The 26,925-nt window shown below is 45.5% G+C and overlaps 1 protein-coding gene across 1 annotated transcript; it reads left to right on the plus strand.

Annotated features, from left to right (window-relative positions):
* The first annotated feature begins 5,143 nt into the window (after positions 1–5,143).
* On the plus strand, positions 5,144–13,464 carry SYCE1L (synaptonemal complex central element protein 1 like). Its single transcript, XM_067720801.1, has 11 exons — positions 5,144–5,360; positions 7,308–7,367; positions 7,559–7,633; positions 8,215–8,262; positions 8,533–8,587; positions 9,772–9,855; positions 10,103–10,166; positions 11,013–11,082; positions 11,169–11,256; positions 11,470–11,548; positions 11,737–13,464. The coding sequence occupies exons 1-11, from the start codon at positions 5,339–5,341 to the stop codon at positions 11,803–11,805; spliced, it is 714 nt and encodes a 237-aa protein (XP_067576902.1). The 5' UTR covers positions 5,144–5,338; the 3' UTR covers positions 11,806–13,464.
* The last annotated feature ends 13,461 nt before the right edge of the window (positions 13,465–26,925 follow it).

A 26,925-nucleotide genomic window follows, 5' to 3' on the forward strand; every position in this document is an offset into this window, starting at 1 on the left:
TCATCGTCCCAAGCGCAGGCGCGCCAGTCGTGCGAGCGTTGGAAAATGGCGGGGAAGTTGGACCCTCCCGAGGTGGCGCCGCCGGTAGTCCTTGAGGAGGCTGAAGGTAGTGAGGGCAAGTGGGCGTCTGGTGGCCAGGGTAGAAGGAAGGGAGGCTTCGTGCCCTTACAATAATGAAACATTGATAGCAGTACTTAAAGAAGAAAAATTGTAAGCCTTTTATAAAAACAAAAGCTCTTCAACAAAGTGCAGATAAATAACATGTATATTCTCAGCAGGTCGATTAATTGCTGTCAACTTTATTGGCTATATTGCTTACGTATTTCAAAGTAAACAATAGACTAAATACTTAAGTATGCATCTCTTCAAACAAAAGATGGGTGGATGGTCTCGCAGAACCCACTCAGCTGCTGCCATAGCTAAGAAAATTAACAGTAATTCCCCAATATAATCATTTCACACCCAGCCCATATCACACTTTGCATGGACTCTTAAATCTCAATTGTGAATGGCACTCCCACAGACGGCTTCTTTGGAGAAAATTCTCCAGGGCATTTTGTTGGTATTGGCACCACACACCCCAGTGAGAGGAAAGACAAAATTTTCCTAGAGGGAGTTGGAAATTTAGGTCTAGCCAAAAGAAGAAAATCTCCCAAGACAATGATCCCCTGTTAGCCACTAGCATTTTTTTTAATTATAGAAATTTTCAAAATGTACCAAAGCACAGGAAATAGCGTGATGAATGCCCTTGTACCCATCACTCTGTATCAAGTGTTTCGACTCTTGGCCCTCCTTTCATTTATCTCTGACCACCTTTCCTACACACTCTTTAAACCATCATATTAATGAGCACATTGGATTGCCTCTTTCCAGATACATCTATGCAGATGACAGTAATTATGCACTTGTATATTGTCTATCTTAGGATGTGAGCTTCATGAGAACAGACCAATTATTGCCGTTTCCCCGGCACCTGAAACAATGCCTGCGTGGCATATAGTAGGTGCTCAGTAATCTTTTTACTGCATGAATAATGAACTAACTAACACTGAGAGCTCTTAGATTTTGGCCTCACATTGAGTGCAAGCTTTCAATAAGAAATAAGACATGCCAATAAATCTTCCTTATAAAGCACTTAGTATAGCTGCCACTGTGCTTTAAAAAAAAAAAAAGACATCATCAAATTTTTTTAAAAAAGGAAGTTAGGATCAACTTCGCCAGCAATGGAGAAAGTTGGAAAGCATATCAAGTTACCATTTCTAACCCATCAAAATTGGCTTTAGAAAAATATATCTGGTATTTTCATATCTTCACTCACCATGCTTGGTAATCTTAGAATACACAGATGTGTGGACCAAGCAGGGTCATTGGAATGTTGTTGATGGAAGCAAAACACAGGAGCAATCACGAAATGACTAAATTTAGGTATATCCATGCATTATGGAATGCCTGTATAGTGGACATTTTTTCTTAAGAGGCAGGAAAAAAATTCCAATTTAATTTAATTAATTAAAATTAATTTTAAAAGGAGAAGATGGTGATTCATTAACAGAGAGTGAGCTTCGAAAGAGATCATATTCTTATGAGAGAAAAGCAAGTTGGGATTAAAAAAAAGAAAAAAAAAAAAAAGAGGCAGTTCAACTACAGCCCTACGTGTGCTGCTTAGAAAAACGTCTGAAGGCTGAAGGCCTAACTGGTGACTCTCAACAAGGGACTTAGATTTGGGGGCTGTGTAGAGGTGGAAGCATTTTTGTAAGTTTTTAGAAAGGAAAATGTAAGTAGTGCTAAATAATATTAAAATATAAGAGAAAAAATGCTGAATGGCATCTGAGGATCATACATTAATATTGGTCAATATTAACATCTCTGTTTTGATGGTTATACTGCAGTTACCTGGTAGAGTCCCCTTATAAATAGGAAATATATACTGAAATATTAAGAAATAATGGGTCATGATGCCTGCAATTCATGTGCAGTAATGCTCACAAATGGGAAATCTGATACAAGGGCAAATAGCCCTGTGGCCTATTTCTACAACTTTTATGTATTCAATACATCTGAAATTATTTCAAAATAAAGTGTTTCAAAGGGGTTCATGCTCTATAGGCTGTTTTGTTTTGTCACATTGATTTTTTTTTTTTTTTTTTTTGGTACGCGGCCCTCTCGTTGTTGTGGCCTCTCCCGTTACGGAGCACAGGCTCCGGACACGCAGGCTCAGCGGCCATGGCTCACGGGCCCAGCTGCTCCGTGACATGTGGGATCTTCCTGGACCGGGGCATGAACCCGTGTCCCCTGCATCAGCAGGCGGACTCTTAACCACTGTGCCACCAGGGAAGCCCTGTCACATTGATTTTTTTTTAACTTTTGTCAACATGTTAGCTGGACTATTTGAAAGATTTACTGATCACCTATGATCTTACTGTGTGACTAGGACTAGTAATGCAGTGGAGAGGATCATATGGTCGTTCTATTTGTAGTTTTTTAAGGAACCTCCATACTGTTCTCCATAGTGACTGTACCAATTTACATTCCCATCAACAGTGCAAGAGGGTTCCCTTTTCTCCACACCCTCTCCAGCATTTATTGTTTGTAGATTTTTGGATGACGGTCATTCTGACTCGTGTGAGGTGATACGTCATTATAGTTTTGATTTGCATTTCTCTAATAGTGATGTTGAGCATCTCTTCATGTGCTTTTTGGCCATCTGTATGTCTTCTTTGGAGAAATGTCTATTTAGATCTTCTGCCCGTTTTTGATTGTGGTTTTTTTTTTTTAATTGAGCTGCATGAGCTGTTTGTATATTTTGGAGATTAATCCCATGTCAGTTGTTTCATTTACAAATATTTTCTCCCATTCTGAGGGCATATACCAGAGAAAACCATAATTCTAAAAGATACATGTGCCCCAATGTTCACTATTTGCAATAGCTAGGACATGGAAGCAACCTAAATGTCCATCAACAGCAGAATGGATAAAGAAGATGTGGTACATATATAAAATGAAATATTACTCAGCCATAAAAAAGGACAAAATAATGCCATTTGTAGCAACAGGGATGGACCTAGAGATTGTGATACTGAGTAAAGTAAGTCAGACACAGAAAGACAAATATTGTATGATGTTGCTTATATGTGGAATCTTAAAAAGGTACAAATGGGTACAAATTTACAAAACAGAGGTAGAGTCATGGATGTAGAAAACAAACTTATGGTTACTAGGGGGTAAGGGTGGGAGGAGGGATAAACTGGGAGATTGGGGTTGACATATACACACTACTATATATAAAATAGATAACTAATAAGAACCTGCTATATAGCACAGGAAACTCTATTCTATACTCTGTAATGGCCTATATGGGAAAAGAATCTTTAAAAAAAAAAAGAGTGGATATATGTATATGTATAACTGATTCACTTTGCTGTACACCTGAAACTAACACAACGTTGTAAATCAACTATACTGCAATAAAAAAAATACATGCAGTGGAGAGGAAAAACACAGACGGAGCTTTCACAGAAATGGTTCAACAAGCCAGCTGTGAAAGACATATGGAGACAATCAGGGGAAACCACATATGTTGTGGGCATTTTATGATATAAATGATCCGATGATTAGTGACGATTGCTAATCTTGTCGGTGTGATTATAGGATTGGAGTCATCTAAGACAATGTCTTCTAGTAGTTGAGACTTTTTTTTTTTAGTTGAGACTCAATGAAGTATCTAGGGATGAAATGTCATGAAGTCTGGGGCTTGCTTGAAAATACTTTAGCACAAGAAAAACATAGCTGAAGCAAATATGTTTTTTTCGGCTGAAGCAAATATTAATGCTTGTCAGATCTGGACACTGAGTAAACTGGAGTTCATCATGGTATCCTCTCTACTTCCATGTGCCTTTGGAAATTTTCATAATATTAAAAACAAAACAAGTAATTACAAATATCTCCATTATTAAAGTAGATTTAATTTTTTTATTTCATTCCAAATATTAAGAATATTTAAAGAACATAAAAGTCTCCAGAGGAGACATAGCAACCAATGATACCAGAGAAAAGCAATGAGATTTATGCAAAATTAAATTAATACATACCAATTTGTAAAAGATCTCAGACAAGACAAAAAGATGTAAAGAAAATGAACATACCACCAAACATTTCAACAAAATTTAATAAGCTTAGGTCAAGAAGCCCTGATTGTTTTTTTCCCCCGAGGCTCGTGGGATCTTAGTTTCCTGATCAGGGATCAAACCCAGGTCCCGGCAGTGAGAGTGCTGAGTCGTAACCACTGGACCTCCAGGGAATTCCCAAGAACCCCTGATTTACAACATGAGTTTTAATGGCTGCAAAGAATTTTATCCTCTGAATGTACTGTAGTCAACTAAGGTAACTTTAAGTTGCTTCCGTCTTTTAAGATTATGAACAATGGAACAATCTTGCCCACCATCCTTAATTATTTCCTTAAAATATCTAGAGGTGGAATTTCTGATCCAGAGGAGTAAGTTTTTAATATTTACTACCAGAAAGTTTGAAATGAAATGCTGGTTTTGCCTATCCCATTGGCAAAAGTGACAAAGGTTGAAGTTTCCTTTTTTTTTTTTTTTGGTTGGGATTGAGGGGAGCAGAATCCTTCACAGGTGGTGTTATGTTCTTCCATCAGGAGGCTTATAATATCCAGTTGTCTTTCGTGGATGTTAGCAGCCATTAGTAAACCATTTCCTAGACCCATCAGTTCTTTAAGAATTTGCAAATTGTGGCCTATAATGATTTTAAAGAAATTCATATGAAATTGTTCTGTCCTACTGCATTGCTTACAACTTCATACTGATTTTGAACAGCAGTAGCAGCAAAAGGGCATCCCCTTCTCTCACACCTGAATTTCATTAAAGGGATGTCTGTGGTGGTCTTGGACCTCTCAGGAAGAAACGGCCATTACGGGTCCTGATTCATCTAGCACACGCCATCAACCCTAGAGACACAAGACGGGGTTCTGGGAGCTCCTTGATGGTCCAGTGGTTAGGACTCCATGCTTTCACTGCCAAGGGCCTGGGTTCAATCCCTGGTCAAGGAACTAAAATTCCACAAACTGTGTGGTGCAGCCAAAAAAAAAAAACAAGGACAGGGGTCCTGCAGGGACCCTGCTCTGGCTGGAGAGCTGCACCTCAGCCTATCTTTGGTTCAGCCCAGGGGTGTCCTCAGAACCCAGTGAGGCTTTCTTCCTCCCTGCCCAGATTAGCTTGGACCTTTCCTCAGTCCCCTCTCACTGTCACTGGATGCTGCAATTCTGATTTTCATCTCCACAGGTCAGACCAAGTCTTCAAAGAAGACTGAAGAGTTGCTGGAAATGGTGAAGAAGCTGCAGAAAGGTCATGTGTCTCCTCGTGTCTGAGGCTTAGCCTGAGGTTTTGAGTCAGGAAGATGTGGTTCAAACCCACCCTCTCAACTCACAACCTTGGGAAATTATCCCGTTGCACTTTCTCCCTCTTATACAATTTAATTCTTTAAACCAAAAACACAACTTCAAAATTCAAGAAGTAGGGCTTCCCTGGTGGTGCAGTGGTTGAGAGTCCGCCTGCAGATGCAGAGGACATGGATTCATGCTCCGGTCCAGGAAGATCCCACATGCCGCGGAGCGGCTGGGCCCGTGAGCCATGGCCGCTGAGCCTGCGCATCCGGAGCCTGTGCGCCGCAACGGGAGAGGCCACAACAGTGAGAGACCTGCATACCAAAAAAAAAAAAAAAGAATTCGAGAAGTATAAAGGGATAGAAAACCCTACCCTCCAACACTCATATGCATGCACGCACATACACACATGCACACACACACACACACACACACACACTCACACTCACACACACCCCAGCCATCCATTTCCCTGACACATAGGCCAGCAGCAACTATTTTAAAATTCTTAGGTATTTTTCTAGACATTAAAAAAAATACATTCTTGGGTGTGTATTCTTTGCCCTCCTTTTTTATATGCAAATGGCAATGCAAACAGCTTTGCACCTTGCTTTGCTTGTTGACGGGAGACTGGGAGCCAGCCAGCATCCAGTACCCACAACAGCGCTGGGGCAGAGTTCTGGCCGTGTTTGAGGTTGGATCCCCCCCAGTCCATCAGCAGCTTAAAATACTACAGTCCACTGGTCTGTTCCAAATAAAGGGGAACCTCCCCTTCCCCAACTCTGTGGCCACATGCAAAAGTACATTGGAGCTGCTGCCTAGACTAAACTTAGGTAGAGGAATTGCGTGATTGAAAATGCAGTGACTCTGCCCGTCTCCAGTAAAACAAAGACCCCAGGGATTTGTATCATAATCAGCACCTCGGAGAGCACTCAGTCTCCTGGAAGCCACAGGAGATGAAGGTGGTGGCCTCTGGAAATCCAGAACTTGAACTTAACTCCAGAGTGTCTCATAGGCTGGTAGTGAGACCCAGCGAGGGTTGGGCAGATTTTTATCTCAACCCTGTGCTTCCAACCTTGAAGCCAGAGAGACACAAGGAGGACTTCCCCATACGGAGCACTGAAATTCGGAATGTGAGACGTTAGCGATGATGCCCTAAAGAGACAGTTGATCTCCCTGTCATTGGAGAACTTGATAGCTGTCATAATGAAAAGTGGCATTTTCCCCATATCTCATATGAGGTCAGCACCAGAGTCCAGGTGGACAGAAGCGACAACCCACCCCGCCAGCCTTTTCATGGGGGGGCGGGGGGTCTCCCTTGTCTCCCACCACATTCAGATCTCCATGTGGAAGCCTCTCCCACATCCCGGAAGGCCCTGGACGATCTGCCACTCCCACTTCCCCACTTGGCCTCCAGCTACTCTCCACCAGCTCACTAGAGCCACACGAGCCACAGAAGACCACTTGGCCGTATATTTGGGGCATGCGCCTCACTCAGCCCCACTGCGGGGGCTTTGCACTCATCGTCCTCCTGTCTGGCATGTCCCCCACTCCACACTCCCCACCCCACAGAACTGCAGGGCTGTCTTCCTTCACATCATTTGGGGCCTCTCCACATCTCAAGAGGCACCATCTACCCTTTCATTCTTCAGCCCCTTGCTTCACTTTATTTCCCTTCCTGGCGTTTCCTGCCACCAGCATTGACATCATGAATCTTTGTTTAGTGTCCATCTCTCCCACCCAGAATGCAAGCCCTGCAAGGGGTTCTTACAGAGCCTGGGACACAGCGCACACTCAATAAATTCTGATCCATAGCAGCGGAGATACAGTGGCAACACCCGCCCCCTCCTTCTGCCTTAGACAGCCAGGCATCTGCCTTCTCTGGCTCAATCTTTCTTTCCTTCTGCAGAGGGAAGCCTGGAGCCACAGGTCGAAGACCTGATTAACCGGATTAATGAGCTTCAGCAAGGTAAGCTCCGGGATGTAAGACGGCCAGCTGCCCAAGAGGGACCTGGGCTTTGAAAGTCTCCACTTCTTCATCTGTGAGATCCAGGCCCCTCCGGGTTGTCTGAAGATGAGTGTGCAGTGTCATGGTCTGTGAGAGAATAGCAAGGCTAGTGGCTGCACTCACACCATGTCTTCTTCCCTTTTTTGACCCAGCAAAGAAGAAATCCAGCGAGGAACTGGGAGAAGCCCAAGCTCTCTGGGAGGCCCTGCGTAGGGACCTGGACTCCTGTAAGTGGGACCAGAAGAGGGACCCAGAGATCTCATGACCAGTGCGGACGTTCCTGTGCACACCTCAGGGTCTTCGCAAGGGCTGTTCCGTCCACCTGAGAGGTTCTCATCCTACATAATCCACATTGCCTCGTGCTATCTCGAGTCACCTTTCAGCTGTCAGCTGAAACTTCACCCCAACAGGTCTACCTTGATGACCCCCTCTAAAAATAGAACACCACCTTCTCTCACTCTCCTGCTTGATTTATTTCTTCACAGCCTTTATTTCTAGTTGACATGGTGTACTTCTGTATTTCTCATCATCTCTACCCTCAGTATAAACCATAGACATCGTACACAAGGGAGCCCTGCAGCCCTTCACTCCTTCAGCACTTACAGGGAATGTGTGCCCCGAGCGGGAAAAGCTGGACCAGGATGGTCCCCAGCGGGAGATGGGTGCACGGTTGGTGAGGAGATACCTCTCCTCCTCTGAGGCTGTATCATATCTTCTTTGTGACCTTGGGCCTTCCTTTTGCATGAAGTTGCAGTCAGGGCCCAGGATGAGGCCCCCTGGAGACTCAAAGTGTCATTGTGTTTTCCAGTGAATGGAGAGAAAGTGCACCTGGAGGAGGTTTTGAGCAAAAAGCAAGGTATTTACCAGCTGCTTCGTCCTCATTATTCTACCGCATCACCCCACAAATGCCTGAAGTTCTCAGACAGCCAGAGGAATCCCCCTGACACCTGAGTCAGGGTGGCCCCCTCTCTGCTCAGATCTCTCCCTTGGCTGCCATCTGACTCGGAGTAAGCACTGAAGTCCCTCAGTGCCTTCCAATGCCCAGCATGATGCGAGGCCCCTTGCTTCTCCCCAGCCCTGAGTTCTCAAGAGCTCTCACAAAGCCCCTCGGTTCCTCCTCCCACAGAGGCACTGAGGACTCTCCAGCTGCACTGCCAAAGGAAGGAAAGTGAGGCTCAGAGGTAAGAGGTCCTGCCCAGCTCTTCCCCGCCTTTTTCCCCAGCCCGAGGGAGGAGTGGGCAAGAGCTAGGGAAAATAAATCTTGGACACACACTCCTCACTTTCCCTTTCTATAAAATCGAGTGGCTAGACAAGAGACACCCCTGCTCATCGTTAGTATTAAGTGGTGGTGTTAAAATGAACTCATTTAATCATTCATTGCTGGTTTCTTTATCAAATAAATTTCACCCATTAGTATTATTCTAAGTCTTCCCCTATTGGTTAGCCAGCTCTTCTGCCATCCATTCATTTGTTTATCTGTCTACTCATTTATGACCCCAGCCATCCATCTACCCACCCATCCACCCACTGTCCCACCCATCCATACATACATCTATCCAACTATCCAACTCTTCATCCAGACAGACAGCCATTATCTCTCCAGCCTTCCATCTAATCATCTTTCACCCATCCAATCATTCATTCATCTTCTCTCCACCTTTCCAATCATCCATTTAACCGTTCATGTCTTTCCCCAACCATCCATCCAGACAGCTATCCATCCTTCTGACAATCTTTCCTTTATTTCTCCATCCATCCATCACCCCTCCGCTCATCATTTCTCTAACCAGACATCATCTCTCCAGCCTACCATTCACCCATCCAGTTCACTGTCCATCCAGCCATCTATCCATCTATCTCTCCATCCTTTGAACCTTTACATTCTTGTGACCAGAAGTCTCAAATGCTGGCACATCATGATTTTAATAATGTGGTAAAACTTGATGATAGTTAGTTACAGTGTATATATGCTTAACCCCACCACACCTACCACTGTCTGATGAGCAGTTTATGTTCATTTATCAACTAATCCTCGCAATGACAGTCCCACCATTTTACATATGAGGAAACTGAGACCCAGAGAGGTTAAATAACTTGTCCACATCACAGTGGAATAGCAGATCCAGGCCTCAATCTAGGACTTTATAATTTATGAAACTAAACTACTGTACCCTTCACAAAGGTTTCTTGGGAAGGCATGGTTTGATGGGGGACAGAATGGACAGGGTGATAGTGTCAAGAGAGGTCTATAAAGGTTCACATTTGCTCAGAGGAAAGGAGAATGAGGACTCCCAGCCCCTCTCCTGCTGGAAGGAGTGGGGGCTCATTCAGAGAATATAACTGAGGGTTCTCTTGCCTTTCCCAGGAAGTACATGTTGGCGGAGCACATGGAACAAATTTCTATCCATAACTCTCAGATCACAGAGAGTCAAGGACAGAGGAAGCCGGGGTAACCCTGGGTCTAAGGCCTGGGGTGGCGCGGTGTGGGGAATGGGAGTGGGGCTTGCATGAGGGAGAGTTTGGTGGAAGTGGTGCTGTTGGAAGCAAGGCTTGGAGGAAAAAGCCCATAAAGGGGCTCCTAGCAAGGGACCACCAGGCAAAGATCTGAAGGCCTATGAATGAGAAACCCCCAGACTGGGCCAGGCTGGGTGTCAGTCCTAGCATGTGTTTTCTCATTCCTGGATGTCGGCCCCTAGGTTGCACGTGGAAGAACGTCTGGAGGATTTGACAGGCCAGCACAAGGACCCCTGGGAATTCCACGTGAGCCATTATCATTGCCTCAACCAAAGCCACTCCTCCCCTGGCTTCAGTGTCTCTGCTGATCAGCCCAGGGTCCGCCTACTGCTCAGGCCCAATGCCGAGGGGTAGTCCTTGACTCCTTTCTTCCTCTCACCGCCTCTACTCAGTCCTTCAGCTTCTACCTTAAACCCAACCACATCTCATAATCCCCCACTGCCACAGCCAGCGTCCATTGCCCAGAGTGTTGCAGCAGCCATTGCTGATCGTGCTTCCCTCCTGCTTGCCTACAGTGCTTATCCTGCAGTGGCAAATGGGAACTCCGAACCAGACAGACATGTTCAGGGCATTCCTTCGTTCAACCCATGTCTCTGGATGTGTCCAACAGCATTCCAAAGGGGCCAAGTCTTTGCTGTCCCCAAGTTGGTTAGGAGCAAGGAGATGCATACCCAGACTCTAAACAAGAAAATAAGTAGATAGATCATGTAACGCCAGTGGGGAAGTCCTGTCTGAGCAGGTGTCATCTGAACACAGACACGAAGGAAGTGAGGAAGCCATGCGGGTATCTGAGTGCCAATGTCCCGGGGAGGCTGAACTGTGCCTGGGGTATTTGAGGAAGAGCAAACAGTGAGGCTGGGGGATGAGACAGTGGGAAGAGATGAGGTTTAAGGTACACGGGGACATGGGGAGTGATTAAGGGGGAGAGCATCTATGCCAGCGCCCGGCCACAGCAGAAGCTGCACACTGAATTAACGGAGAGCTGAATGAATGAATGAACGCCCTAATTCAAGTAAGGACTTTCCGAGAGGCGCGAAGGAGGAGGGGCCAGGAGGACAGCTGGACGGACAGGGCTCCTCTCTCTCTTCACAGATGCTGAAGCAGCGACTGGCCTGGGAGATCCGTGCCCTGCAGAGCAGCAAGGAGCAGCTGCTCACCGAAGGTGGGACTCCTGCGCGGGGTGGGGTCGGAGCCGGGGCGGCAGGCGGGAGCTCCCGGCCCCGCCCGTGACGCCCCGCCCACCCGCAGAGAGGCAGGCGCGGGCAAAGCTGGAGACGGTGGAGCGGCGGCTGCGCTCGCCGCCCGAGGTCCAGAGCGCCCCGGCAGAGAAAGACGGGTAAGAGGGGAAAGGAGGAGGGGGGGCCCGAGGTCCGCCCCGCCAACACCTCCCCTTCTGCCCCTCCCAGAAGGGCGGGGCCTCCGCGGGCGGGGCTCTCCTCCCGCCGGGGCTTCTCTGCAGTCTTCAGGGTTCAGAGTGCCAGTCGCTTCCTCCCTGTGCCGCCTCCACACTCCCTCTCTCTTCCTCCTCTCCTCTGACCCTTCTCCTCAGGCTGAAGGCGGAGCTGGAGAAACTCGGGGGGCAGGTCCCCGCCCAGACTCAGACCACCCCAGAGGACCAGGCCGGAGAGGTAGAGAGCCCGGGATGGAGGCAAGACGGGCCGAGACACAGCGGGCGGGATCTGGGATCCGGAGCCCCTCTGAGAGGGGGGTGTGCGGGTGCAGGGCGTCCTCGGGGCGGTGGGGACAGGGAAAGGGCGGCGCGGGCCAGCGTGGGCGGGAGCCAAGGGCCCCAAAGCCTGACTCTCAGCTCCCGCAGGCCGGCCCCCAGCTCCCCAGCGAGGGCGACCTGGCACCGCCGGCGGAGCTGGCCCTGACGCCCCCCTAGGCCAGTAGGACCCACCCGGCCCCACCTTCCTTCAAGTGCCGCCCGGAAATAAAGGCGACGTTTGCGGACCATCCTCCAACTCCCCGGCTGAGTCTGTGCCACAGGAGTCATTGGGAGTGGGGGTCGTGCCCTTCCTCTCTCCGGGAGAAGGGGGAGTGGTTCAGGAAGTCTGGGCGGGGCCTCGCCGGACTCTGCCCACCAGTCCCTTGGCCGGCTCAGGACGCGGGAGGTCTGTATACGCCCCCGACAGCTCAATGACTGGGTGGGTGTCAAGACCACTCCATCTCCACGGCCTCATCTCGGGTTCCTGAACCGTCTGTTTTACCAGTAAGGGCTAGAAGGGACGTGTTAAAAACCCGCTGCAGGTCCTGTCAGTCTCCTGTGGTTCAGAGTAAAATCCCAGCCTCCCAGAGTCCCTGCATTACCCACAGGCTCCCTCGGACCTGCCCGCCTACCTGGCCTCACCTCTCACACCCTCACACGTTTGCTTCAAGCCACACAGCTGATTTTCCACCCTTCTCCAAGCACCTTGTCATCTCAGGGCTTTTGCCCTGCTGTGTCGTCATCTGGGGTGCCCTTACCCCAGTCTCCTCGGAGTGCAGGACTGTTAAGGATGTCAGCAGCTCAGGAGGCTGGCCTGGGGGACCCAGTTCCAAAGGGCACCTTGCCACCTGCTAAGCACGTGTGGGTTAAACAAGCATTTGCTGAATGTCTGCTTGTGTACCAGGCACTATGGTAGGCCCCGGATTTTAAGTAGCAGTGTCACGAAGGATGTCACTGAGGTGGTGGTGCCTGAGCAGGGAGGTGAGGGGGGCAGGCGAGGGAGTGAGCACCGTAGGTGTCTGGGCGAAGGGGCGCTGGGCAGAGGGGATGGCGCCCACAAGGGCTGTGGAGGGGACTGAGTTTGTCCAGTGCGAGGAGCGTCTGGAGGAGGCCAGTGTTGTGGAGCCGAGCGAGGTGACCAGGCACGGGGTCGAGTGCTGGCCCTGGAAGGGGAACGCCTTCGACACTCGGACATGCATTGTCCGAGGAGACACACATGCTGACAGAGCAAGACACTTTATTGGGGAGGGGCGCCCGGGTGCAGAGCAGCAGGGTAAGGGAACCGAGGAGGACCGCTCTGCCACGTGGCTCGCAGTCTCAGGTTTTATGGTGATGGGGTTAGTTTCCGGGTTGTCTCTGGCCAATCATTCTGACTCAGGGTCCTTCCTGGTCTCCTTTTGACCTTTCCCGAATTCTTCTGGGTGCTGGTAGCTTGTTAGTTCTGCATTCCTTACCAGGACCTCCTGTTGTAAGAGAACTCCTGCAGGTGGTACTCTTGGGCCTGGCCAGGGCAGGTGGTTTCAGTCAGTGATTCCCTTAACAATATGAGAGACTTCCTGGGGACCCATGGCCCTTGTCTGTCTAGTCTGTTCTTCTCAGAACAGGACCTGGCATATAGTAAACACTCAGTAAAATGTTAGCTATCACTAATTACTGTGATGATTTATTATTATTCCCAATCCATCTGTGAAGGAAACTCAGATGCATGAATCACTTTGAACGGGGGCCTATAATCCATTAAGTATTTAATAAATCATTCATATCATTTATTCTTATTATTACTTTTATTATTATTCCCAGGCTACAGATGAGGAACACCAGGGTGTGTATTTCTCTTAGAACAGAGAGTTTCATGCAAAATATATTCAATAAATGCTACCTATCATTTATTATTCTCATTACTAGTCTTGTTATTCCCAGTCTAGAGATGAGGAAAATTGAGGCAGTGAAAGTATACAGTAAGCCCACGATAAATGTGGGGTCTCACCGTTGTTGCTATTATTATCCCAGGTCCACAGACAAGGCCCAGAAGGCTTTAATCCCTGTACCATGGCTCACACCAGGTCCACCTGACCCCCCAGGCCTGGGTCCTGATTCCCTGCCCCACTGACACTGCCTGCATGCCTTAGACCACCGTCCAGGGATCTTTAGGGAACTTAAATGTTCTCTATGTCACACAAATGGGGACAGCCTGGATACTCCATTGACATCACTTTCCTCCTAAGATTCAAATCCTGGCTTCCCTGCTCACTGAGTGACCCCAGACAAATTGTTTAATGTCTCCAAAACTCAGTTACCAAATTTGCAAAATGGTACCACCAACTGCACAGAACTTACTATAAACCTGGCCAACTCCTCGCTCCTCCAAAACCTCCTCTGAGGGAACCTGAATCTCCTCCTCATGTGAATACAGTGTGATACACAAGGAGATGGCTGGTGCACGGGACTGCCCCTCCCAGACTGAACTCTCTGAACGTGGAGACTGACCCGACCCAGCTTGTGGAATACTCACATCTCAAAAGGCACTGGGAAAGAATGCAAGTTCTGCCACCAAGGGCTCTTGTTTCCTAAATTCAGAGGTTTTGCACATATCTGCAAACCTTTCGAGATGAATGTTTGGGGCTTGGTAAAAACAATAGGTTTGCTTTGAACTGTTTCTAGAGCCACATGTCGGTCTTGTAAAGACCAGATTTGTAAGACAAGGACATTTTTTAATTCCTCAAAAGATTGGGGCCCACCTGAATAATATGGAGGTTGACCCACTCACCCAGCTACATTATCCTCAATTTGCTTCTTTATATCAGGGAGAAGATTTTCCACTAAGATGGAAATCGAAAGATTCCTATGTTCTAGATTTAGAGCTGTGTGTCTTTGGAATGTTTTAGTAAATCCTTCCACAAAGGCTTCAGAATGTTTCTCCCCCCTGTGGGTACATAGTTTTATTTTAGGTTAAAGGAGAAAGCCTAAAAAAAAAAGTTCTTATCAGGTTCTGAATATCAGTTTCCAACTTGGCCAACTTCAGACCATAGAGCTATTTTTAAAAAGAATCCTTTCAAAAAAAAAAAAAAAAAAAAAGAATCCTTTCAAATATCTTGTCAGGCTTCAGCCGAGAAAAACAGTAAATATTCCTGGCAGTATTGAACAACCGCTTGGATGTGTAGGGATGGAAAATTTTCCGCCTTCTTCCCTTCTAAGTTCTTTGGTCTAATAATTAAATTGATACGAGAGATTAACAGGAGAAACAAACATTTACGGAGCGCTGTAAAGATAGGAAGGCTCAAAAGACAGCCAAGTAACGACATCCTATATAATACCTGAGCTAAGGAAAGTGCTAGGGGGTCTGATGATACCAAGAGGAGGAAGGTCATTCACAGGAAGGCAGAGCAGATGTTCAGAAAACAAAGATTGCCTGGTTAGGCACATAAGTTTCTTACGTGAAACTGAAACCACACACCTCAGATGTGACTCAAACCAGACCAAAACTCAGGTTGGGTCTTGAACCCATGGACTGGGACTCGAACCCACTGTCTTTTTTTTTTTTTTTTTTGCGGTACGCGGGCCTCTCACTGTTGTGGCCTCTCCCGCTGCGGAGCACAGGCTCCGGACGCGCAGGCTCAGCGGCCATGGCTCACGGGCCCGGCCGCTCCGCGGCACGCGGGATCCTCCCGGACTGGGGCACGAACCCGTGCCCCCTGCATCGGCAGGCTGACTCCCAACCATCTGCACCACCAGGGAAGTCCCCCACTGTCTTTTAACTGAAATCGCACACCTGGTCTCAGGATTTAATGAAGCTCAAGTTCTTTATGTCTCATCGCAAAAAGAATTCAGTGAGAGGCAAAGTGATGGGTAAGAAGTGGATTTGTTTAGAGATACACATTCCATGGACAGAAAGCAGTCCGTCTCAAAAGGCGAGAGTGGCCCTGAAATATGGGGTGGTTAGTTTTTGTGGTCTGGATAATTTCATGGCCAACAAGTGGGAGGTTTATTCCAATGATTTGGGGGAAGGAGTGAGGATTTCCAGGAATTGGGTCACCAACCACTTTTTGCCCTTTTATGGTCAGCCTCGGAATGGTCATGGCGCCTGTGGGTGTGTCATTTAGCATATGCTAATGTATTACAATGAGCTTATAATGAGGCTCAAGGTCCACTGGACATCAAATCTTCCACCATCTTGGACCTAGTTGGTTCTAAACAGTTTATGTCATATCCTCAACAGCTATGTCCTTCTTTTAAAGGTTGTGCCCTGCTGCCTTCCCTCCTGTTTCAAAATGATATCTCTGATAATAGTTTTCTTCCTGGTATAGGCCTTCTTTCCCATGTAAATTAGGCAGTTGAAGGGAAGGTAAAGGGCTTTTCCTGAATCTGCTGGGTTCAGGAACTCAAAAATAATCAAGAGCTCAAAAAATAATCCTCATGTGTAAGTGGCATATTTTGGGGTGGCAAAGCCTGCTCCCCTTCAGATGCAAGAGATACTCCCAAGGGGGGTGCAAAAGATACTACCCTCCCAAGACCCAAACCATTCCCAAAAGACAGCTGAGAGAGAAAGATGTAGACAGTTGCCTTGAAAGCTGACAACAATCAGTAGAACTCTAGTTGCCAATGGAGTGCAACCTGCATTTCTTTCTGGCCACATTTTGGGACACCCAACCTGATGGTTCCAAAGCTAAGTTCTCAGGACACAAAATGAGACAGACAAAAAAGCAAAAGCTGTTCTGGGAGAGAAAGATTCAACAACCAATGGGTATTAACAAAATGAAGGATCAAAATCATATGATCGTATCAATAGATGCAGAAAAAGCATTTGACAAAATTCAACATCCATTTATTATTTTTAAAAAAAACTCTCAACAGAGTGGGTGTAGATGGAATGTACCTCAATATAATAAAGGCCATATATGACAAGCCAACAGCTAAAATATTCAATGGTGAAAAAAAGCTAAAAGCTTTTCCCTTAAGATCAGGAACAAGACAAGGATGCCTACTCTAGACACTTTTATTCAACACAGTATTGGAAATCTTAGCTAGAGCAATTAGTCAGAAAAAAGAAATAAAAAGCATTGAAATTGGAAAGGAAGAGGTAAAACTGTCACTGTGAACAACATTATTTTGTATATGGAAAACCCTAAAAACTCCACCAGAAAACTGTTAGAACTAATAAACATATTTAGTAAAGTTGAGGTGTTAAAAAAATCAATATACAAAAACCTGTTGTGGGGACTTCCCTGGTGGTGCAGTGGTTAAGAATCTGCCTGCCAATGCAGGGGACACAAGTGTGAGCCCTGGTCCGGGAAGATCCCGGACTGTGGAGCAACTAAGCCCATGCGCCACAACTACTGAGCCTATGCTCTAGAGCCCGCAAGCCACAACTACTAAGCCCATGTGCCACAGCTACTGAAACCCATGTGCCTAGAGCCCGTGCTCCGCAACAAGAGAAGCCACCGCAATGAGAAGCCCACGCACCGCAACGAAGAGTAGCCCCCGCTCAGCGCAACTAGAGAAAGCCCACGAAAAGCAACGAAGACCCAATGCAGCCAAAAATAAAAAAATAAATTTAAAAAAACCCATTGTGTTATTATATACTAACAACAAACTATCAGAAAGAGAAATCAAGAAAATCTTATTTACAATTGCATCAAAAAGAATAAAATACATAGGAATAAATTTAACCAAGGTGGTGAAAGATCTGTACACTGAAAACTGTAAGACATTGATGAAAGAAACTGCAGAAGACATAAATAGATTGGAAAAACTTAATATTGTAAAAATTTCCATATTACCTAAAGCAATTTATAGATTCAGTGCAATCCCCATCAAAATCTCAGTGGCATTTTCACAGAAATAGAACAAATAATCCTAAAATTTGTATGGAACCTCAAAATATCTTGGATGGCCAAAGCAATACTGAGAAAGAAGAACAATGCTGGAGACATCATGCTTCCTGATTTCAAACTATATTACAAAGCTACAGTCATCATGGGACTGGCATAAAAACAGACACATAGATCAATGGAATAAAATAAACAGCCCAGAAGTAGACCCAAGCATATATGGTCAATTAATTTATGACAAAGGAGGCAAGAATATATCAAAACAATGGGGAAGAGACAGTCTCTTTAGTAAATTGTGTTGGGAAAACTGGACAGACACATACAAAAGAGAGAAACTGGACCACTATCTTACACCATACACAAAAATTAACTCAAAATGGATTAAAGGGCTTCCCTGGTGGCACAGTGGTTAAGAATCCACCTGCCAACACAGGGGACAGGGTTCGAGCCCTGGTCTGGGAAGATCCCACATGCCACGTAGCAATTAAGCCCATGCGTCACAACTACTGAGCCTGCGCTCTAGAGCCCACGAGACACAACTACTGAGCCTGCGCCTAGAGCCCGAGCTCCGCAACCAGAGAAGCCACCACAATGAGAAGCCCGTGCACTGCAATGAAGAGAAGCCCCTGCTCACCGCAACTAGAGAAAGCCCACACGCAGCAACAAAGACCCAACGCAGCCAAAAAAAAAAAAAATTAAAGACGTGAACGTAATACCAGAAACCATAAAACTCCTAGAAGAAAACATAGGCAATAAGCTTCTTGACATTGCTCTTTGTGATATTTTTTTGGATCTGACTTCAAAGGCAGTGGCAACAAAAGCAAACATAAATGAATGCAACTACATCAAGCCAAAGAGGTTCTGCACAGTGAAAGAAACCATCAACAACATAAAAAGGCAACCTACTGAATGGGAGAAGATATTTGTAAATCATGTATCTGGTAAGGGGTTAATATCCAAAATAGATAAAGAGCTCATAAAACTCAATAACAAACAAACAATCCAATTAAAAAATGGGCAGAGGATCTGAATAGACATTTTTTCAAACAAGACATTCAGATGGCCAACAGGCACATGAAATGATGCTGAACATCACTAATCATCAGGGAGACATAAATCAAAACCACAATGAGATATGATGTCACACCTGTCAGAATGGTTATCATAAAAGGAAAAGAAATAATAAGTATGGGTGAGAATGTGGAGAAAAGGGAGCCTAGGTGGGAATGTAAATTTGTGCGGCCACTATGGAAACAGTATGGAGGTTCCTAAAGAAATTAAAAATAGAACTACCATATGATCCAGTAATTCCACTTCTGGATATTTATCTGAATTAAATGAAACAATGATTTGAAAGGATATATGCCCACCTATGTTCATTGCAGTATTATTCACAATAGCCAAGATGTGGAGACAACCTAAGGGTCCATCAATAGATATATGGAAAAGAAGATGTGAGATACACACAGACACACACACACACACACACACACACACACACACACACACAATGGACTACTACATTGTAGTAGTAGTACAATGAAAAAGTAGTTCATGAAAAAGAATGAACTCTTGCCATTTGTGACAACATGGATGGACCCTGATGATATTTTGTTAAGTGAAATAAATCAGACAAAGAAAGAAAAATACTGTAGAATTTCACTTTTATGTGGAATTTAAAAAACAAAACAAACAAATAAGAAATCATATATACAGAGAATAGATTATGATAGCCAAAGAGGAGGGGGGTTGGAAGGGGGGTGGGCAAAACCAGTGAAGGGGATAAAGAGGTACAAATTTCCAGTTTTAAAATTAAATAAGTCATGGGGATGCAACTAAATATCTAGTCATCAGCATGGTGACTATAGTTAGTAATACTGTATTGCAAATTTGAAAGTTACTAAGAAGGTAAATCTTAAAAGTTCTCATCACAAGAAAAAAAATTTGTAACTTTGTATTGTGACAGATGGTAACTAGACTGTGGTGATCATTTCACAATGTATACAAATGTGGGCTCGTTATGTCCTACACCTGAAACTAATATAATGTATGTCAGTTAAACTTCAATTAAGGAAAAACAGGGAATTCCTGGTGGTCCAGTGGTTAGGACTCAGCGCTTCCACTGTAGGGCCGGGATTCAGTCCCTGGTCGGGGAAATAAGATCCTACAAGCTTCGCGGCATGGCCAAAAAAGAAAAAAAACAAAAATAAAAAACCACGGTGGATCCCCAGAACCAAATTAATAAGAGTCTGAATTTGCAAAGAAAAGGACAATGTAAAATTGTGCCTTCCTCTCTCAACCAGGCACCACAGAGAGAGACCTGGGAGAAGTGACTGGTAAAAAGTCTCACGCTTTGCCAGCTTCCGCTAGCTCTCCCAGGATGCCGTCTGCAGGCTCTAGAGAAGAGGAAGAGGAATTTTTCTTCTCCCCTTTATAGTGAGTCCCTGGCTGAGACTTCTCTTTTTCTAGGGCATCTTGTAAATGGATAAGCTTACCGAAGTTGAAAGTTCTCCATTATGGCCTCTCTAATTCAAGATTATCTTTGATAAGTTTAACCTGCTAGTTCAGCCTTAAAACACAATTTTTTTCACCTGAGGCCTCATACTGGCTCCGCTCGGGCCGAGTCAGATCCACTCTGACTCCAGGCGTCAGCCTTTCTACGTCAGACCAATCAGCTTCCATCAGGTTTCCGGACCCAGGCCAGAAAAAGGAAGGCTCAGATGGTCGGAAAGCTCATGAGGCCAGAGCTGCGGGTCCAGGATCCAGGACCGCGAGGACTTGCCCAGCACCTCCGGAGGCAGCGAGAAAACAGCCAGCTCCAGGGACTCAGCAGGTACCTTCCCTGGTTGCTCAGCACTCCTGGGGGCTGTCGGGGGAGGGGGTCTCCTTAGGGTCTCTCTCTGACGCCTATTTATTTAAAAGATAAACCGAGGCATGTTACAAACTTTAAGAGCGAAAGTTGATTTGAATCAGGCAGCCTCCAGTGTAGCAGATGGAAAGAAACTCTTGAGAAGCTGCACAAAATGAAAGAATTTTATAGGCAGAAGGGAGTGAGAACAAGGAAGTTTTATTAGTCAAAAAAGCCGGTTGGTTATTGCAAAGTTACTTTCCTTTAGGGGGTAGCAGGGGCCCATCAGGCAGATTACCTGAGTAGTGCCAATCAGGGGATTTCTGGTTGACTTATTTAAGATTCGATTTCTGGGAGAACTGAAATTGTCTCGGTTTGGTGATGTGAGGCTTAGGATAAGCTACTGTATTTTGGGCCCGCTGTCTTGTTTTTAACAAAGGCTGGGGGCATTATCTTTATCTTTGTTAAAAAGATGGGGTGGAGGGGACATCGTGGGCACTTGAAATGGCAGATGCAACTTTTGTTTACATGTCATCCGTGTGCGCGTGGGTTCCCAGTGTTTCTGCAGACCTTGTGAGAAATACAGCTGGTTGGTTTTTGCTTTATTTCTGCACCTGAAGTAAGTTCTTGTTAACCATCAATACTGAAAATACTGCTTTCAGTTAAAAAGAAGCTCAAATCAAATGTTGTAACTCCTGTTGAAAGAAGCCTCAAAGATCCTCGTGTGCCTGGGTGCATAACATCTTACTGAAAGGCTGGGCTCCACTGGGGGGAGAATCTGTTACATTTGCCTCCTTATTTCCTTAGAAAATTTAGGACTAGCTTATGAATAGATATGGTGGGGCAGCAGATGTACGTTATAAAGATGAACTTAAAAACTGTAATTACTATCTTTTGGCCTCTGGCCGATGCAGCAGTGTCTGGGAGCTGACTAGAGGTGCGAGCTAACTTCTTATTGCTAAACTCTAGAAGGCTTTTTATACACTTTCCTAATGTGTTAGTGAAATAAATAAAAGGAAAAAAAAAGTGGGAGGAAGAAGAGGGGGAGGGGGAGGGACAGGGAAGGAAGGACGGAAAATCTTGAGTTCTCGTTACCAAAAGAAGGATTTATTCAGTAAACAGTGAACTTGCTAGATAGACCATGAAGGGGTCTTGTATTCCTCATGTTCAATAAGCTCTTCAGGGAGAATTGGAAGAAGTTACAAAACCAGAGCAGGGTCAGAGGTGTACCTGCATCCTGGGTTCTGAGGTAGGAATTGGAAAGGAGCTCTGTTATCAAACATTCAGATACATGAATTTGAGGAAGAGTAGAGGTCAGGAAGAATAACTTCAGACTTCATAGCACTTGTAACTTTTTACAGAGCACTTTTTAACACTACAGACTTTCTATTTTAATAAAGTGCTTTTATATATCCATGATCTCATTAAATTCTCAAAATAATAATGTAGGGCTTCCCTGGTGGTGCAGTGGTTGAGAGTCCGCCTGCCGATGCAGGGGACACGGGTTCGTGCCCCGGTCCGGGAAGATCCCACATGCCGCGGAGCGGCTGGGCCCGTGAGCCATGGCTGCTGAGCCTGCACGTCCAGAGCCTGTGCTCCGCAACGGGAGAGGCTACAACAGTGAGAGGCCCACATACCACACACACACACAAAAAAGTAAATAAAAGAGGTAGATGTGGCACCAACGATGAGGTTCCCCTTGTAGTAGGAAGACTTCTAGGATGAGCCAGTGATCCAAGGCCATGTGGAATCCATCCTCTTGATTGGGGGCGGGACCTGTAACTATAGAGACAAATGCGGGGCGGGGCCTTCCCGTGGTGGTGAGAGTGTGAGATGTGGCACAGCTGACTTCCAGGGAGGGTGCTTATCCCCTGAGCTATTCAGGTGAGCACCTCGAAGGCACTGGGTGCTTCCTGGTGAAAGAGTCAAAGCCTGAGAGGAATTCAACACAAGGGATATTCTTCCTCACTGTCTTAGAATCTCAAGGGGCCACATGACAAGGAATGAGGCTGCTTCCATCCCCTGAGGGTGACAGCCAGCAAGGAGGCTTCTCAGTTTCATTTGCATTTTTAATATTTTGTCCATCAGGTTCAGGAACATTTCTTGCAAAAGCCCTGCTGGTAAATATTTAAGGCTTTGCAGCCACATACAGCCTGCCACCATCAAATGTTTTATTTCTTGCTTTCTTGCTTTCATGCTTTTGCTCTTTCGCCCTCCCTCTTTTTCTTCCTTCCTCCTGTACTTCACAATGTTTAAAAAAAAAAAAAAAATCACTCTTAGTTTAAGGACTAAACCGAAACAGGTTCTGGGTGGTTTGCTAGCTCCTGGTCTTAGATAATCAACAGAACAATAAATTAAGGCCTGAATTGCAGACTTTGCCAATTTCTGTAGTGGAAACACACTGACATGATGGATTTCAAGCTGCAACATGAAGGCTCTTTACTGTCTGCAGGCCTGCAGCAGCACATGGTGGTGCAGTGTGCCCACACAGAGACACTACAAGTAAATAACCACAAAACAGGGGTAACAGTGAAATGTAGTGCTGTAATTAGGAAGGGTTGAGATCTGAGCCTCTGCTGCCCTTGTTTTTTTACATAATTTGTGAATTTCTATAATTTTTAACAAAGGCTGTGTTTAACAACCAGCTCCTGTAGTTCCTGAAAAGTAGAAAACTGGCTCTCATAGGCTGGTTCTGACCATCCCCAGCACAGCACTGCTTGTGCCCTTAGAATAAAGAGGTCTGTGTTCCACTCCAGTTTCCCCCTTGTCAGCTGGGATGTGACCCCAGCCGGTGTGATTATGGGCCTCCTTTCACCCCGCGGACACAGCTATATCATCAGTGACGGGAGAACAGGAAAGGAGGCCGCGTTCCTGGCCCCGTGGAGCTGCCGTGTCAGGTGTGGATGTCTCAGGAGCCTACTATGAGGCACAGGGGAAATCACTTCTACCTTGTTTAAGCTTCTCCTGTTTGGGGTTTGTTACAACCATCGGCTCTGTATTCTAACTAGATGTTAGAATTCCCTTGTTTGAGTAGGAAACTGATGCTCAGGTAAAACTGCGTTCCCGACATCAGAGGGCTGGAAGTCTCTTACTCAGCACTGAAACCACATCTTTTAACTCCAAGTTCACGGTGGTTCCCATGACATCGTGTTGCAGATGAAATCAGTCATTAGTCCATGCAGGCCCCCAGCTGGGGATTTAACAGACACAAGGCTGCTCTTGACTGACTAGCGCTCTTGTCTCTGGAACTCTTTTACTAGTAAGTGGTAGTTTGGAGAAGGCGCCCGTGAAGGCGTGAGAGCAGGGCCCCTGCCTGGGCAGTCAGGGAGGAGGACAGAGGTGGCAGCGGTGCCCTCTCCTGTCTGAAGCTTTATCGAACACAAACGAGGAGCTCGTTCCTGTGCCGCATGCTACAGGGCTTAGAGAAATGGAGGGAAAAGGAATCGCGTACCCAAATATTTGCATATCCCACACGTATCAGCTTTAATGTCTTCTTATTAACATGCTTAAAAAGGACCACATTTGCTGACAGTAGTCTTTCGAGACCACGTGTGCCCAGGACCTGATTCATTCGTAGATCAGACACTGAAAATAAATATGCTTTGTAATCATTTTTGAATTGAAAATTTCTAAGTTCTTGTAAAAAAAATACAGAATAAAATATTATTAGTAGTTTCTTAAGCAATTAAACAGTCAGAAACATTGTGACGTCTCATTTAGCATGGCTTTTCCGTGAATGAATTCTCTTTCCTTGTTACATGTGTCGGACTATGCTTATACATCAAAGGCAATAGTGATCTTTTCCCTCAAAATAACTATTTTCTGACATTAAAAATGTCTTTGTCCTCTTTATATTTTGTCTTGGTCAGCCTAAATCCATCCTTAATCTCAGGGTAGATTATTTTCACTGTTGCTTCTCTAAACTCACACGCTGAAGACAAGTGGTTTCAGTCATCTGAATCCATTAGTATGACTGTGTTCTGCTCACTGTTTGAAGGGCAGGTGGCTGTATATTCCAGTAGCATACATTCCGGCATCCTCCAGCTTTCTGTTTCCCCTTTTAGGAGAACTTATTTACTTCGGAGCTTTATTGTGTTGACACTTCGTTTGTCAGAGTCTTCCCAGGTTACACCTGTGTGGGTCACATTTCTCTTGGCTTCACTGGATCTTGGGCTTTTGGCTACTTGTTTATGGAGCGAGTCCCAGCCTTTGCTGCCACCTTCAAACCATGGCTACTGCCCCATCATCTCATAGCACAGGCTTTCTCGTCTTCCCCCCGGGGTGAGTGCTGGCATCTGGAAGGACTCTTGTGTCACCACTGGATGGAGACGCACAAGCTCCAGGCAGCCCCGACCTGATGGACCCCCTGAGGCTCTGGTTCCTCCCACAGCTTCTGGGCAAGGATGGAGTGCCGTGGTCCAGAGCGTGCCGTGTGGCTTCACCTGTGAAGGCCTGAAACGCTTGGGTGATGCGAGCTGGCAATGAGGAGTTAACGCCTAGTGGGCCAGACTTGGGCCAGTGAGAGACGGGAGGTGACAGGGAGCTGGAGACACTTGTCCTCTCTTTGTCCTCTGATGCTATACACAGTCCAGAGATGTCCTGTGTGGCTGGCCCAGCTGTTTCTCTTTGGGAAGCAGTGGCCACCTGAGTAATGCACGACTTCATCTCTGCTTCCAGATACTCCCTGCCTCTCTCCCCTTTCCCCTCCCTCTCTCCCTCCCTCCCCTCCCCCTCCCCCCCTCCTGGGAATTACATCTCCCCTTAAAACATTAGCACTCTTAGCTTTAAAAAATTTTTTTAAAAATATTTGAGCCTTGATTTGTGTATTATAAGGCATCTGAACAAAGACAACAGAGGATCCTTGGCAAATCTCCCAGTTTTCCTTGTGAACATAGCACAAGCTAAAAATAAGAAGTCAATCCTTAGGTGATTTCAGTTCAATTTATAGCATGCTGACATTGATAAGTTGGAACCCACGTGGAAGAGCAGAAATAAAAACACAAGTGTTATGAGAGATTACCTAACAAAATGAATCACGTGTGTTAAATAACACATCAGGGGAAACAGTTGCCTCTGTATACATATTTATAAAGTTGGATTATGAGTACAAAGTATGTGTTGGAAAACAGGACAGATTATTGCATAAGCTCAAGTTACAGAGAAGAATCAGCCACTGAAAATGACAATAGCCGGATCTGTGTTTCTGCTTATGAAACAGTCACACTGAAATCTCCTTATCAAGTACCAGTTGAGCAGGAACATTCTCACTCCTCTGTGGGAATCAGTGAAGACCACCCAAGTGAGAATAAGCAGAAGCTGTTTATGCAGAATTTACTGTAGAAAGGGTGTCTGCCACCATCACTTGCTTTTGTCAGAGACTCAAAGGCAGGCAGGGGAGAAGAAAGCTTTACAGTGCCCCCCCCCCCAAAAAAAGGCGTCAGATGTGCCCTGATTGGAGGCTGTTGGGTGGGGAAGCTGTGATTGGGTGAACTGCAAGAAGGGCATCCATGTGGTTGGTTAGGAGGCGTGTTCTCCTGTTGCTTGGTAAAACCTGTCTCCTGTTCGTCCTAAGTTGGAAGTAAGTGCAAGAGTTAGGGAACCTGTCAGTTGTTAATCAAGTCCTGGTCGTTTTGGGACAGTTGCTAAAGGAGTTGCTGTTTGGCTTCCTGGATGGGTTGCTATAGATTTTAGGTATCATGGGTTGGCGTCTTGAAGACTGTCGTTGCCGCGGATTTGGGTCAGTTCTACTTTCATATGTGTTCTGGCCGTTGTCCATTTGTACATTCATTCTCTCAATTCCAAGCACAATGAAGTAGTCATGAAAGAAATGGTATTGCATTTAAGTGCTATTAATAATGAACTGATTCTAAATATTAAGCTTGGGCTATAATCTAGTCTTAATGGTTATTCATCTGTAGAGTTAAGTCCTAGATTTTTGCCGAAAATGAGTTTCAGGAAAAAGTAATCTTGGTAGGATTTTAAATAAAAAGGAAAAGATGAATGAGATTGGAGAGGTGAGGTAAAAAGATGAGAAGATTGCAGGGAATACATTCCATCCTCAAGAGTATAATGGCTGCATGATTTCCGGAAAGAGGGACAGGCTCAATCTGAAAAAGAAAACATTTAGGAGATGGAGTGCTGTGGTCGGTTGGCAAGTCTCACTGCATTCACAGTATTTAAATACTCCAAATAATGTAACGTGATTTTTCTCTTTCTTAGCCCTAGAAAAGTTTCTGTTCATGGTTTTGTTGTGTCAGGTTCAGAGAGTCAGAAATACGTGAAACAATATAAATCACTTCAGGGGTTGGGTTTGTTAAAAAGGCAGTGAATGACTTTTCAGTTGTTCCGTCCAACGGGTAACCAACTAAATGGATATAAACATGATTTTTCACCCTCAGTGAGCGTAATTAAATTATTTTGAATAAAAATAGAAGATAAACTGAGGTCTGGAGAGAATTTTAGAAGGAGCCTCTATACTTCAAATAAAACCAACCATAACATTAGCGAATTTCAAAGGGAAATTAATCACTACGTTCCATTTACAGCTAATCTAAGCGCTATAAATGATTCTGATTCCTCACAACTTTCAGATTCACTCTAGAAAAGTCTACATGACATGTT

Source organism: Pseudorca crassidens, chromosome 20, assembly GCF_039906515.1.
Source record: "Pseudorca crassidens isolate mPseCra1 chromosome 20, mPseCra1.hap1, whole genome shotgun sequence".
NCBI classification, from domain to species: Eukaryota; Metazoa; Chordata; class Mammalia; order Artiodactyla; family Delphinidae; genus Pseudorca; species Pseudorca crassidens.